Here is a 14,517-nt window from a genome sequence, read left to right on the forward strand (position 1 = left end):
TGATGTGGTCCCTCCCCCCAATCAGGAGGAGTGGAATGTAGTGATGTCAGAGTCTGCCTAGGAACTGTCCTTACTGCAAGACTGGCATTTATTCTTATGACCCAGTCCCCTAAGTGTTCTCACCCCATTTCTGGTTCCTCTGGTCACAGTGCAAATTTCCAGCTGGAAGGGGAATGGAGACTGTGGGACCTAGGAGCAAGAGGTTTCAGGCTGCCTCACTCCCTTAACATCGACATTGATGGGGGGGAAAGCCTACACTTCCCTGCAAGCGCAAAACGTTGACCGTACCTCCATGTGGCAAGGGGAGAATGGGTTTAGTTTGGTTTTCTCCCAGGCTTCTGCTTTCCAGAGATTTTAACATTTTTTTCTGAGCTCTCCACCTCATATTCTAATTCTCTATGGTTCTGGGACCAGACTGCCCTTCAGTCAGTCATCTCTGAAGTGAGATTTGCTCATCTTCTGTGGAATAGATCTTGGGAAACTGCACTTGACAGTTTGACTCTTCCTCGTATTATCTTGACCTGGGGAACTTTGAGTGCCACAGGATAAATGTGAGACATCTTTCTGAAGCATCAGTTTCCCTGGATTCTCTTGAGATCAAGAGAAAAAACATGAATATACTTAGGGATGACAGTCACATAGGTTTCTAAGAGAATACCAGACTTCTCTCTGAAATGAGGCTTGGGTAGTCCTCTTTCTGTTAATTCCTGGATTTAACAGAAAGGCTTCCTTCTGCCATGAGGACACATTGATATAGAAGTTTGAGAGGTACTGGTGCACTTCTTCACACTAACAGACGTGTGAGGATGTATGACTCTAAACCACAGGGCATACAGTTCCTGCCTACTTAATGTTTACTTTTCTACCTCTGCCTCTGGTTTTGGTCCCTGGCAGCTGCTGATTCTTGGCAAAACCCCAGAGCTTGGAGTCAGAAGACTGAGTTTCAAAGTTCCAGTATCACCTTTTTCTTTTTTCTCTTTTTCTAGCTATGATATCAATTCCTCTCAGTCCCTAAAAGATTGTGACAACACTTATTATACAGTGGTTGGTGTCGTTAAATCAGATGGTGTATAAGAGTATTTTGTAAAAACTGTAAGGGAGGATGTGGCTGTAGGGGCCGATAGTTCTCATGACGATTACTGCTCTTCTTTCCCACAGTTAAAAGAATATTGGCAGAGAAACAGCCCTGCTGTTCCAGGAGAAGCAAAGAGTAACAGGAAAACGAATGGCAGTAACCCAGAGACATCCACTTCTGATGGTTGCCACTCACCTGGGGATGTGAGTGTTGGTGGCCAGGCTCCTGGGGACAGGGGGCCGAAGGGGCAGTAGAGGGTAATTGTTAAGATTGTGGATGGACTGTTGGGTACTGGTTAAGAATTCTGGGTTTAGCCGGGCACAGTGGCTCACACTTGTAATCCCAGCACTTTGGGAGACCACCCTGGGCAGATCACAAGGTCAGAAAATTGACACCATCCTGCCTAACATGGTGAAACCCCGTCTTCACTGAAAAATACAAAAAAAATTAGCCAGCATGGTGGTGGGTGCCTGTATTCCCAGCTGCTCGGGAGGCTGAGGCAGGAGAATGGCATGAACCTAGGAGGCGGAGCTTGCAGTGAGCCAAGATCTCGCCACTGTGCTCCAGCCTGGGAGACAAAGCAAGATTCCATCTCATAAAAAGGAAAAAAAAAAAAATGAATTCTGGGTTTGAATCCTGCCTCTCCATCTGCTAGGGATATGATTTAGGGCAAGCTGCTTGAGCTTTTCGGGCCTCTCTTTTCACATCTGTATAATAGAGGTTCTATTGTTTGCCTTCCATTTGTGAGGTTTAAATGAGATTTGTTATTGTTGTTTTTATGTTAATCCCTAGTACATGGCCTGCTGTAAACACTCAGCGCACCCAGGATATGGTTATTGCTCTTTGATTTTCCTCATCCCCAGTCTCAAGGGGAAGCCAGGACAATGAGAACAGCCACTTGCCATCAGGAGTCACTGATTTCAGACCCCAGGGTGGAATGGTGGGGAAATAACCATGAGAGAAGTTGGCACAAAGGAGTTATGGGACAAAGGGTCCAAGAGAGACAGAAAAGAAAATGTTGCCAGTTGATGTGAATGAAAGGAAGTCAGAGGGCTTAGACACTGAGGGGAACAGAGTATCTCCGTGTGCACTCTCTTGTAGTCAGCAACAGGTATCCACGGGGTGGGCCCTACATCATCTGCTTCCCTGAAGGATCTGGAGGTAGGAGGCTCTGGGTGGAGGTGCAGTCACCACACAGGCCAGCCCTCCAACCTCCTCCCGCAGCAGGGACTCGGTGCCCCTCTGCTAGCTGAGACAGCCCACACACACCCCAGCCCTAATGATTGTTCTCTCTACCTCTCCCCCAACTCCTCCTCCACCTCCTCCTCTCTGCATGCACCTCAGAGCCTGTGCCAAGAACAAGCAGTAGTCCTTGACTCAAGGTCCGTCAATATCAATCGACTGAATAACACCATCAAATCTTTGGTAAGAGTCCAGTGGGGTCCCCTGATTCCACGCTGCCAATCCTGGGCTCCAGTTTCCTCTTGGGGCTCTGAAGAAAGGGGCTGGGGGCCCTGGTGCAAAGGGCAAATAGGGAGCTGAGGCACCCAGACCTCACCTGGAGGGACCCCAGAGCATGCAGCATGGCTCTTCTTTTGCTGCCCTCTTTGCCGACTGTCTCCTCTCCACACACCCCTGCTCGAGTCCTTGCTACACACGCCCTGGGGTTTTTGCCCCTCGGGGAAGTGCTAGCCTGACTGGTTGTCAGGGGCCCCGTATTTCTGCTGTGACTCAGTCCCTAATTTGCTCTTTGATTCTGGACAAGCCGCCTCTCCTTTTTGGGCTTGTGTTTCCAGAAGAGGTAGTGAGTATCAAAGGTGTCTGTTAGCTCTGAGAGTCTGAGATGTAAAGGCTCCCTAGAACGGAAACTTCAGGGCCAAGGGCTCCTATCTGTCCTTTTCCATCCTATATATACTGTGAAGAACCGTACCTGACCCATACGTGCTCAGTAAATGTTTATTGAATGAACGCACTTTTCTAAATCACAAGCGGGCAGAAGGGGGGCCTTTCTCAAACTCCATCTCTAGAGGTTTATGTTCCTGTCCTCTCAAGAGATTCCAGATTCACACTGAGTTCTGTGGCTGTGGGCAAAAAGCAACAAAGACAAAGACCCAAATCCTCTGTCCTTGGGAGCTTGAGGAGAGTTTACCAGTTTGTGTTCCCATTGGGTCTGAGAACTTTGCCTTTAAAATCCATTCCTGGCCCTGCCTACCGCTTCCTGGCCTGGGGAATAGAGTTGAGGGGGCCACCCTCCATCACCTTAATTTGACTCTCCCAACAGAAACAACAGAAGAAACAAGTGGAACATCAGCTGGAAGAAGTAACACGATTTCTTTGCTCATGCCATGACGGCTGGGTTTGGGGGACACTCAGATGTAGAAGGCCCCAGTCTTGTCTCGCCCACTCCCAGCCTGGGGAAGAAGGCTCACCCCTCAGATTCCACCCCATCCCCACAGGGTCCCTGATAACCTAATCCCATGGGTGGGTCTGTCCTGGGGCATTGGTGGCATTCTGGGGGCATGTCTCTTGCTGTGCCATCTCTGCCTCCCCCTGGTAAGAGCTCTGTCTTCCTCTTCCTGTAGGAAAAGAAGGCAAACAATGAGAAACAGAAAGCCGAAAGGGAGCTAGAGGTCAGTGGAGGGTGTGAAGTTTTCTCCTGTCCTCCCGAGAATGTTTCTTTCCTTCTCTTTCAGCACTTGCTTGGCTTTTCTCCCAAAGGCTCAAATCCAGAGATTGAACATACAGAAAAGGAAACTAACTATAGACCTGTATCATACGAAACGCTCTCTCATGTACTTTGAAGGTGGGAATCTGGGCACCCTGTCGTCCTTCAACCTGGTACTTCGATAGGTCTTTAGGGGGAGTCCTTTGGGCCCCATTTCAACTCTCTCATTACAGAAGAGTCAAAGGATCTGGCTGCCCGCCTGCAACGTTCATTGCAGCGTATGGGAGAGTTAGAGCGGGCTCTGTCTGCTGTTGCCGCCACACAGAACAAGAAGAAGGTGGACAGGGTGAGTCTGACCACCTGCCTCATCCCCTGGGAGCCCAGCTTCGCAGATGGAGGAGTGAGCCTAAAGGTCCCTTCTGCAGGATGGAGTGTCCTGCCCAGAAGGCATCATGGCCATTTCTTGCTGCTTTTGTGTCTGGTTGTTAGAGCAGCCTGGGGCTGAGTCAGCTGCTGTGGGTGAGTTGGGGGGTGCAGTGGGGAGCGAGCACTGGATGCAGAGTTTGGAGGCCAAGTGCCTGCCCTGCCCTTACCTGGCTGGGATCTTGGCCAAGTCCTAGGTGGGGTATTGGGTACTTGAACTGTGAAGGTACAGAAGAGTACCTTTAGTATGTTACCATTTCTGTAGAGAGGAAACGTGTGTGTGTGTGTGTCTGTGTGTGTGTGTGTACATACTATGAAAATATACATAAAATAAGTCTACAAGGGTTCACAAAAAACTCAGGAGAGAGCACGAGGGTGGCTGGGAGATACTTCCCTTCTGTACCTTCTGAGTTTTGGACTATGCGAATGTATCATCCTTTCAAACAGTGAACAAAAGATTCATTGTCCCTTTCCTATCTGTGACCCCCAGCAAGAAAAATGGGCTTCAGAGAATCGGGTGGATCTGGCTGTTCAAATTCCAGCTTTGCCTAAGTGATCTTAGGCAAGAACTTAACCTCAAGTACTCCATGTGTTTTCATCTACACAATAGAGGGAATCATAGTAACTGTCTCGTATGGTGGTTGTGAGGATTAAATGGGATTGCTAGCATGGTACCTGTTGAAGCACTCCATAAAGGTTCAAACATTGCTAGTAATAACAGTAATAACAATAGCAATATTAACTGATCTCTCTGGGCCTCCGTTAGCCACCTGTAAATTCAATCTCTTTCCCTGTCCCTTCCCACTTTACTGAGTTCTTTTAAAAACCAGACCATGGGCTTGTAAATGCCTTGATCTGTACTGACCGAGTTGTATATTGAGCCTAGCCCTAGCCTGTTTAAGGGGCACTGTATGGAATGGCCCAGGTTCCCCTGATAGAAACTTCTCACTCTTCACCATCCAGTCCTTGAACCACAGTAAAACACTTCTCAAGACACAGTTAGAGCAGTCCTTACAGGAGCGGGCACTGCTGAAAGCACACGTGACACAGGTGAGGTTTTGCAGAGGGAGGATATGGAAGGAAGATGACCCCAGGTGGCCAGGAGCAGGTGAGGACCAGTGACAGCCCTTCCTAACTTCTGTGCCCATTCTTGCAGATGAAGGAGTCACTTAAACAAGTCCAGCTAGAGAGAGATGAATATGCTGAACATATAAATGGAGAGAGGGCCCAGTGGCAGGAGAAGATGAGGAAAATGTCACAGGAGGTGAGATCTGACCCTTCAGCCTGCCCATCTTAGATAGGTCACTGGATCTTTCTGGGCATCTGTAACATGGGAATAGTACAGCCAGAGGTGGTCATGGGTCTGGGCTTTGTGGAGGTGGGGGCAGAGAGGGAGATGGTAGCCTGTCCAGCCACCAGCCCCTCTCTCCAGGGCCATTTCCTGCTGTGCTTCGGGCAGGTTTGCACCTTGAAGAAGGAGAAGCAGCATGATATGCATCGGGTGGAGGAGCTGGAGAGGAGCTTGTCCCAACTCAAAAACCAGAGGTGTAAGATGGGACTGGCATGACCTGGAAGCAGGCCTGGCATGAGAGGGGGCTGTGCGGGTGGGTTAGAGTGCCCCAGGGAGGTGGGTGGATGGAAGGGCTTTGAGGCAGAGGGAAAGAGGTCTGTGCCGGGAGACAGCAAGTCTTGTTATCTCCATGAGCCTCAGTGTCCCCATCAGCAAAGAGGGCCCGTTGTCAGCCACCTACAGTGCTCTCCATCTGAAAGTGGTTTGGAAGATTGGCTACCATGCGGGTGCAAGGAATCATTAGCAGTGAGGCCAAGTTTGGGGAGCCTGAGAGGAGCTGTGCACCAAGAGGAGGGTGTTTTTTTTGTTGTTGTTTTTTGTTTTGTTTTTGTTTTTGGTTTTTGAGAATCTAGAGGCCCTTATTGCCTGCTTCCTTTCTCAGCTGAACCTCTGCACCTGGAGCCCCCAGCAGTGCCCTCTGAGGTGGAGCTGCAGCACCTGAGGAAGGAACTAGAGAGAGTGTCAGCAGAGCTCCAGGCCCAGGTGGAAAACCATCAGCACTTAAGTCTCCTGAACCAGGCACAAAAGGAGAGGCTTCAGAGGCAGGAGGAGAGGCTTCAGGAGCAGCAAGAGAGGCTTCGAAAGCAGGAGGAGAGAATTCAGCAGCTAGCCGAGCCACAGAGCGGCGTTGAGGAGCTGGTGTGTTGCCCCACCTGGGGAGCCTGCCCTCCTCCCTAGCCCTCCAGGCCTTTGTTTCCCCACCTGTAAAACGGGGCAGTGTAGCCCTCATGTGAAATGTTACTTCTAAAGGCGCCTGTGAGCCAGAGCCCTGCTCTGGTGGCTGTGGGAGAGAGGAGATGATTTTTCTAACCTGTCTCCACTCTTCCCGGTGCCATGGGAGGCAGACACCAAGTTCTAGGGTCTCCAACTGCAGTGGGTGACTACTGATTGCTTCTCTCTATCCAGAACAACGAGAACAAGAGCGCACTGCACTTGGAGCAGCAAGTCGAAGAGCTACAGGAGAAGCAGCGTGAGGTGGAGACAGTAACCTCGACCCAGAAGGAGCCAGAGGCAGCGGTCCCAGCCTCAGGGACTGGGGGCGAGTCTGTGAGTGAGGAGACCCCCTGGGCCCTGCAGGAAGTCATGGAGAAGCTGGAGGTGGGTGAGTCCTGGAATAGGCCAAGAAGGGCAGGGATAGGCAGGTCGCTGCTGAGAGGTGACCCCATTATTTTGATTCCAGAGCGGCCTTATGGATCTCCTGGAGGAGAAGGCGGACCTGAGGGAGCGTGTGGAGAAACTAGAACTGCGATTCGTCCAGTACTGGAGGGAGAGATGCCCATCAGTGAGTGGGAGGCCAGGGCAAGGCAGGGGGAGCTGCAGGGCCGTCAGAGGGGCCCCAGCGTCTGAGCCCTGTCCTCGCGCAGGAAAATTAATCACCTTATAACGGAGCCAGAGGGCAGTGCCAAAGAGGCGGCACTGGGAGGAGGACATCATCAGGCTGGCCCAAGACGACGAGATAAAGGTAGGGTGTGCAACATCCCTGCAGGGGTAGGGGTCGGGGGTGGGGGTGGCGTGACACCTGAGCACCCCTCCCTCCAGGTGGAGCTGCTGGAGCTGCAGGAGCTGCAGGAGCTGCAGGGGATGCTGCTGCATCTTGTGCTCACCGCAACAAAGGGCACAGCAAATTCCTGGCCGCTGACCAGAACCCTGCTAATGAGCCCGGTCCAGAAGCCCCACCCCCCAGGAGCTTGGGGCTGCTGACCAGCATGGTGGTGAGTAGAGCCCTCATGCAGGGTGGGCAGGCAGGAGCAGGGGGTTTTGCACTGTGCACAGATCCCCGCCTCCCTCTCTCCAAAGATCTTTATGAGGTGAGCCTCACCGACAGCGCCCAGCCTGCGCAAGGAGAGGCCAGGAAGGGGTCTCCCCAGGACAACCGTACTGCACAGCCCATCATGCAGGACCACCAGGAGCACCCAGGCTTGGGCAGCAACCGCTCTGTGCCATTCTTTTGCTGGGCTTGGCTGCGGAGAAGAAGGAGATAAATATCACCATCATCAAAGAGCTGGTCAAGAAATTTTTTAAAAAGAAACAAAGTTATGGGGTTAATCTCCTACACAATTCATTTACTTCATTCGAATATTAGAGCTATTCATGTTTATTTGTGTTTCTAATTTATACTTTAAGTTTATTTGTAAAAAGTTAAAAGAGAGTGGGTCTCTGTGGCCTTCACTGAGGTTCACTCTGGCATTCTTTAGCATTTTTCGTTTTTAATTTCATAACTGTAGGTCATTAGCATGCATATCGAGTTTGCCCTTACATGGTGGGAGTTCAAACACCCAAAGACCCACTGTTTGCACAAAACTGCTCTCGCTGGTTTGGAATAGGCTGCCATGCTTTTTCAATGTTATTGCAGCATGTATGTTTATTACAGAATTCCGATAAAATTTGCTTATATTCTGCTATTGTGTTTGATCTAATCTTAATCACAGTGAGCTCTTCATTAGCTCAATATGCGGTTTGCCCTCAAGGGTGCACTATTTATTACTTTGTAATATGCCACTGTGAGTACTGACATTTAGAGTTGTTTAAAGTCCGAGAACTGGAAATAGCCTTTCCCCCATTTTCTGTGTATTGGTGATGGGAGTAACAACATTTTGGGGGATTTTTAAATCTCACAGAAGAGGAAAGTGGCCTGCTCTGGCAGGTGTGTGCGGGATAGAGTGTGTTTCATTTGTTCCGGTGCCAAGAATGAGCGCTGTACTATGGTAGTTCCCTCAGGATTTGTGTGTGCTCTGGGCTCATGAAGATATTGCATCACGAGCTGCAGCAGTTATGCTCTTTCTCGATGACCTAAAAAGGGATTATTTCTGAGGAATGAAAGGCTCCCATCATTGACTGTGGATGTGGAAAACCTTTCTTGCTTAGAACATTTGTATCTGTAATACATTTGAAAATCAGAGTTCGTGTTACCTGTTTTAATCACATGACTACATGTCCCAATACACAAAAGGGTGCTGGCTGGCATTCTTCTTAATATATTTAGTAAAGATCATAAGGAATCCCTTAAGAGTTTAAATATCCATGGAACAGGCATACAGGCTCTAGTCAAGAATGATTGAGAGTGAACGGAAGCAGTGTGACACCTGGCATTCCTCTCTGTTCATGGAGCTTCTTTGAGGCTTGAAGATTGATTTTACCATCTAGACCTCTCTAGCTAATACCTATTCTTCAACCACCTTGGTTACTCTGACATAGGAATTTACTTCTTTTCCTTGAATGGAAAACACTTTCAAAAATAATAACAAGCATTATCATAAACTAATATATGTGAGAGTACTTAGTTGAAACAGAAAGGAGTTTTAGTAGACAGTATTATACTATCTTTAAAAATCAAGGAGAACTTAAAATGTTTACAAACTGCAGTGCAATCTACTGTTTGTGAATGTCAGTGTATTATCAGGAAACGTGTCTGTACAATCACAGAGTTGTATTTCCTCACAAACTCCTTTACTAAGGGTGAAAATTTTTTTGTACCTCTCAGTTTCAGTTAGGGACATATTTTGTACAATATTTATGTGATTGTGCCTATGCATGATGAATGAATGAATTTCAGTCACACATTGCCTAAGTCATAACTTGGTGATGCTTGGGAAAGAATCAACCGTTAAAACTTCATGAAGTTCTAATGTTTGTGTTCCAAAACATGTCACCTTATTAGGATGTACGGAGCTATGTACGTGTGCTCCCTGGAGTGGGGATTTCCTGGTTACGAGATCTCCATTTTTAGCATTTGGCATCCTCATGATACTTTTATAAATATGACAGTAACAGGAGAGCAACAATACGATTTTACCGATGGAATAACAGATTTCCCTGCATTCACTGAAAGAGTGCAAATATCGGGTCCTTGTGACTTCAACTGACTCTTCCAAATTGTATGAATGTAGCAATGTATTAGATAAGCCCAGTTTCAGAATGATAAAGAAAAAATGTTAGACCAAATAATGCGACTAATTAACAGTGGTACAATTGCTAGCCCGTGGGTTTAAAATGGACTGAAATTCCACTCTTTGTGTAGGTATTTGTCATATATTTAAGAAAAAGCTAAAAAGAATGGAAATGGTATGACAATAACATAAGTCTTCAAAGTGCATGCAGTCTTTTGCGATACCTCATTCAGCCAAGTATTTGTGCTCTTCCTCATTCAGTGTAAGGCAGCTTTCAATTTGCTTAGAAGGCAACATTGGAAGGTTAGAGTTCATCAGAAACATAGAATTTTAAAATGTGAGTTCAACTGAATAAATTTGAAAGTATTTGATTAAACCTGATAGGTTTTCCAGAAATGGAAAAAACTCAGCTCTAGAACTTTTCTAAGCTGTTTTTTAGAAAATTTGAAAATGTAAATCAGCCCTATCCATAATATAGTTTCTCTAAAACTTTATCTTAAAGAGTCGTTTTAAAATAATATAACTATTAAAAAATGTAACTGCTATCTTAATGTTCTGAAATAAGTTAAAACATTTTAAAATATGAACACTGTAGTTTAAAAGAACGAAACGGTGGGAAGGAAAAGTAGAGAAAGAAATGCCAATTCCAGCCCAAAGCTTTATTTGCCAAGTTTTCTTAGAATGAATTTTACCAATTTATGAATTCTTGTAAACAGAATTTATAATGGAAATACTGAAAGACTTTTCCCTAAAGTGACATTGTTGACTGCTGGTGTGATGCTACTCTAATGTAATAAATGATTAAATTGTTGCAAAGTGCTGCTTTTGCCTTAAAATTTTATTTTGCGAGTCTTGAAAACTATAGTATTAAAGGTATTGATACTATGCAAATGCCGGGCATGCTTGGCATGAGATAATCTGTTTCGTTTTTACAAAATTATAATATAACTTTGCAATTGTTTATTAAAAGAACACAAGTTTACAAAGTTATGGGATTTAAAAAGTTACGGAGTGAAAAAGTTATGGGATAAAAAAGTGAAAAATTGTTGCAAAAATGTAGAAAGAAGTTTTATGCAAAGTTACCAAATGTTATGAAAAAGAAGTTACGGGATTTAAAAAACAAGTCATGGGATAAAAATAAAAATTAAAAGCAGTTCTGTGTCAGCAAAGCCTGGAGAAGTGGGGCTGGAGTCTGCACCGCCACCATGACCCTACCACCCCTTCCCAGTCACCCCTTTACAATTAGGGTAGCAAGACAAGACCTTAAAAATTAAAAATTTTTAAGCATAACTCTGACGGCCTCCTTACTCTCAGCATAGTAACTTTTCCCTCAGGGGGGCTCCCACCTTCTTATTCAGAGAGGTAACTGAGGCAGGACAGTGGGGCTAACTGTGGACCAGGCGAAGACATGGGCTGCTGGGGTGGCCCCCTTCCCCAGTGTACATATTTTGTCTGTGTAACGTTTTGTATATTCCAGAGGGTAGGGCCGCCCCTGTATCGTACCTAGCTGTGGTTGGAGCTGGCATGTGGGGAGGAGGTTCTAATAATTATTTGTGGCTGGGAAACTTATTTATTGCTAGCATAGGACAGAGGAAGGAGGCGTGGATGGGCTCATGGCTCCCTGGTGATGCGACTCCTGTTTATTTTGCTTTTTATTTTGGAATAAACAGATTTAACCATACTCCTCAGCCTGGTGTGCTCCCGTTTCCCTCACTGGGTCCTAGAGTTTGTGCCACCAAACGAGGAGTCCCAGAGTGTCTTCAGCATGCCCAGCGAGGCTGTTGGGGACCTTCCAGGCTTGTTACCTGTATGCTGCCTGGTGGCACCTAGGGGATTCCACGGGGACTGCCATGGCGCCTAGGGGGCGCAGTCCGGCCCTGACAGCCAACAGGCTCAGAAGCCTGATCTAGCGGTGGCCGGGAAGACAGGTACCAGCACCTAAGGGCACTGACTTCCACCCACCCCAGGCGTCTTCCATTCTGTCCCCTTGCCTCCCTCTCCTGTCTGCACCTGGTGGCCTGTTCTTTCTGTCCCTCCTGAGTGCCAGCTACCCGGCAGGCTCCCTCCAGGCTGAGTTCATGGCCCTGCCCCCTGGTGGCCAAAGCCAGCTTCACAGGATAAGAGCCAGAGAAGCTCCAGGAGCTTTCCAGGAAAAGTGCCCCTTGGAAAGGGTATGGCCTTTTCACTGCTCCCAATAGCACCCTAGAAATAGCTTGGCCTTTACCCTCCCCTGAGCTCCACAGAGAACACAGCCAGCAGAGGACACATTTCCCCGCCATCCAGAAATGGGTTTGCGGGATAGCAGGACTGGTAGAGACTGTCAGGCCACACAGCTGCCTGCACAGCACTCCCATGCTTGGTGGGGGGCGGGAGAGATGGCAGGGGCTGGCTGTCCGTAGGCCGGGCAGGACAGGGAGGCTCACTGGAGGTGCTGCACTTTGGAGGGGCAATGTCAGGGAACAGCTTTCTCTTATTGGCACACAAGACTCCAAAAGGACAGCACGGTGACTGATTCCCAGTGCTAGAGGCAAGGCGGCCAGCCACGTGTAGGAGTGTGTGTGTGTGTGTGTGTGTGTGTGTGTGTGTAGGTGTATTTATAGATATTTATAGACCAGGGCAGGGGCGTACCACAGAGGGTGGCACAAGTTTTCAGCAACAGTCACACCTGGAGGTGTCAGCTCACCACTACAACAGACCAAGTCACAGATGAAGGGGACAGGCTTTGGGGCTGGGGGAGCCACTGTCAAATCACAGAACAGCTGCCCAGGCAGGCTTGGGAAGGGAGGTCTCCAAGAAGAGGAGGGATCTGTTTAGAGGTCAAAGGAGGGCCTGGGGCTCTCAGGATGGGATGGACTTGCCGGACCCGATCGGCTGGCAGTTGGATAGAAAGCAGAGAGAAAACAGGAGAGAGAAAAGTTAGCAGAGAGTTGATGAGGCAAGTGCAGAGCACAGGTGTGCCACAGCAGCTGTGGGAGGACCGGGGAGGGGAGGGCACAGGTGTGGGCGTGTCAAGGTTCCTGGAAAAGAGGGGCTGGAAGGGAAAGGGGAGGAAGATGGAGGGAGGAGCCGGAGCTTCACAGGTAGTGCCTGGGGGCTGTGGCAGCCCTCCCCACCCCACGCACGCTGGCCTCTTTCACGGCACCCAGGTAATGCATGCACCGGTCAGACCAGTGCTCAGCCTCCTCGGGCTTCCGTCTTCTCTAGTCACCCTGTCTTCTAACCCACCGGTCCGGGGCCACCTCTCACCTTGGGGAGCCCAACGCAACAGCCACCAGGCCTGATAGAGAAGGAACACTGCTTGAACCAGGATGATGAAGCTAAAAGGGATGGATGGCTGGAATGATCACTGGAGAACCCTCTGGGTGGTCAGAATGCCCAGGATCCTCTGAAGGGACCCTGGGGGAAACAGGGAGGGCAGGCAGCTGGATTCCACTGGCTATAGACTTATAAGTCTAAGAGGGAAGCCTCAGCTTGTTGGGGGTTGCAGGTCGCGTAAGTGAGGCAGGGCCCTTCCTGCTGGGAAAAGCAGAAGAGGGAGAGTCCATGGCAGGGAAGGTGGGCGGGCTTGCCGGGCAGAGCTCAGCCGGGACACCAGGCACTGTGGTCCCCTTGGTTGAATAGCAGAGGCGACCTCTAGAAGCAACAGGCCAAGGTGCGTGAGCCTGCTGACCGGCGATGGTGCTTGAGCGGTGGCCAGGGATCCTGCCTTCCGTCACACGCTGGCAGCTATGATGGTACCTGGGAGGGAGAGAAGGGGGCTGTGTGTCCCTACCTGGCCTGTGAGGTGTGTTGTGGGTTGACCGTGTGTATGGGACTCTCGAGGTTTTATCCTAGATCACTACTGGATTGCCGACAGATAGAGGAGGTATGACCCTGACTCACCCCTCCTCTGCAATGGATTTGGCTCTCAGCACTCCCAGACTGGGAGCTGGATACTCTGCCCTGGCAGCATGACTCAGACTGCACAACAGGTACGGTGGGCCCAGGATGACATTCCTAGGCCTCTGGCCGCCTCAGAGTGCAGCCCCACACACAACCCCCTCCAAGCTCTAAGCCCTTACACCATAAACCATGAGCTCTCTGATGGTTCCAGAGAGCACCCATGTCTGTCAGCTTGGGCACAGAGCCTGCTCCAAGAGCCCCAGGCTCAGCCATGGGGGCTGGGGGACTTTGGGGCCTTGGGGGCCAGCCCTGGTACCTGCATCCAGCAAGGACTCTCGGCACCTACAGCCAGGAGTTGTCCACAGACCCCGTGGGCGTGCTGATGGTGGCCATGTTGATGTTGCCGATGATGCTGAGTGCCTCCTTCAACACGTGGTGCATGCGCAGCATCTCGGCGCACCGCTGTGCCTGCTCTGCTGACTCCTCCATCAGCATGTTCTGGTCCCCACGTGAGTACAGGGACAGGACACCTGGTTGTCCTGCAGGTTCAATTTCAGGATGCCAGGTTGGACAGCAGCTCCGAGAAGATGAACTCCTTGGTCTGAGAGTGGGCAAAGAGGGAAGGAGGTTGGGACCTGATGCCTGTGCTGCGCTGGCCTCCTGCCAGGCCCTGGTGGGTCTGTGTGCTGGACTTGGAGCCCTGAGTATGGCTTTTCAGACGCGGCTTCTACACCACTTAGACTCAAAGATCTGCCTCCCCACTGCCCTTTTCTCACTCAGATAGGGACACTGAGGTCCAGAGGAAAAGTCACCTGTCCAAGGTCACAGGTCTGGGAGGGGACCCAGGACCTATCATGCCACCAGCACACCTGTCTACTCAGTTTTTTAAATAAATTTTTTTTTGGAGATAGGATCTCACTCGGTCACAAGGCTGGAGTACAGTGGGCGAGATCACCGCTCACTGCAGCCTCAACCTCAGGCTCAAAGTGATCCTCCAATGTCAGCCTGTAGAGTA

At 49.3% G+C, this 14,517-nt stretch overlaps 1 protein-coding gene across 1 annotated transcript; it reads left to right on the forward strand.

Moving 5' to 3' along the window:
- Nucleotides 1-238: 238 nt before the first annotated feature.
- LOC100430473 (golgin subfamily A member 8B) lies at nucleotides 239-10,436 on the forward strand. Its single transcript, XM_077938811.1, is given in 17 exon segments — nucleotides 239-284; nucleotides 1,076-1,268; nucleotides 2,374-2,500; nucleotides 3,357-3,395; nucleotides 3,658-3,705; nucleotides 3,794-3,878; nucleotides 3,974-4,086; nucleotides 5,127-5,213; nucleotides 5,320-5,427; nucleotides 5,623-5,710; nucleotides 6,116-6,372; nucleotides 6,640-6,831; nucleotides 6,914-7,019; nucleotides 7,082-7,195; nucleotides 7,273-7,407; nucleotides 7,410-7,445; nucleotides 7,531-10,436. Coding segments are annotated over 17 exon segments (1,959 nt in total). The 3' UTR covers nucleotides 7,716-10,436.
- Nucleotides 10,437-14,517: the final 4,081 nt, after the last annotated feature.

Source organism: Macaca mulatta, chromosome 7, assembly GCF_049350105.2.
Source record: "Macaca mulatta isolate MMU2019108-1 chromosome 7, T2T-MMU8v2.0, whole genome shotgun sequence".
Classification (NCBI taxonomy): Eukaryota; Metazoa; Chordata; class Mammalia; order Primates; family Cercopithecidae; genus Macaca; species Macaca mulatta.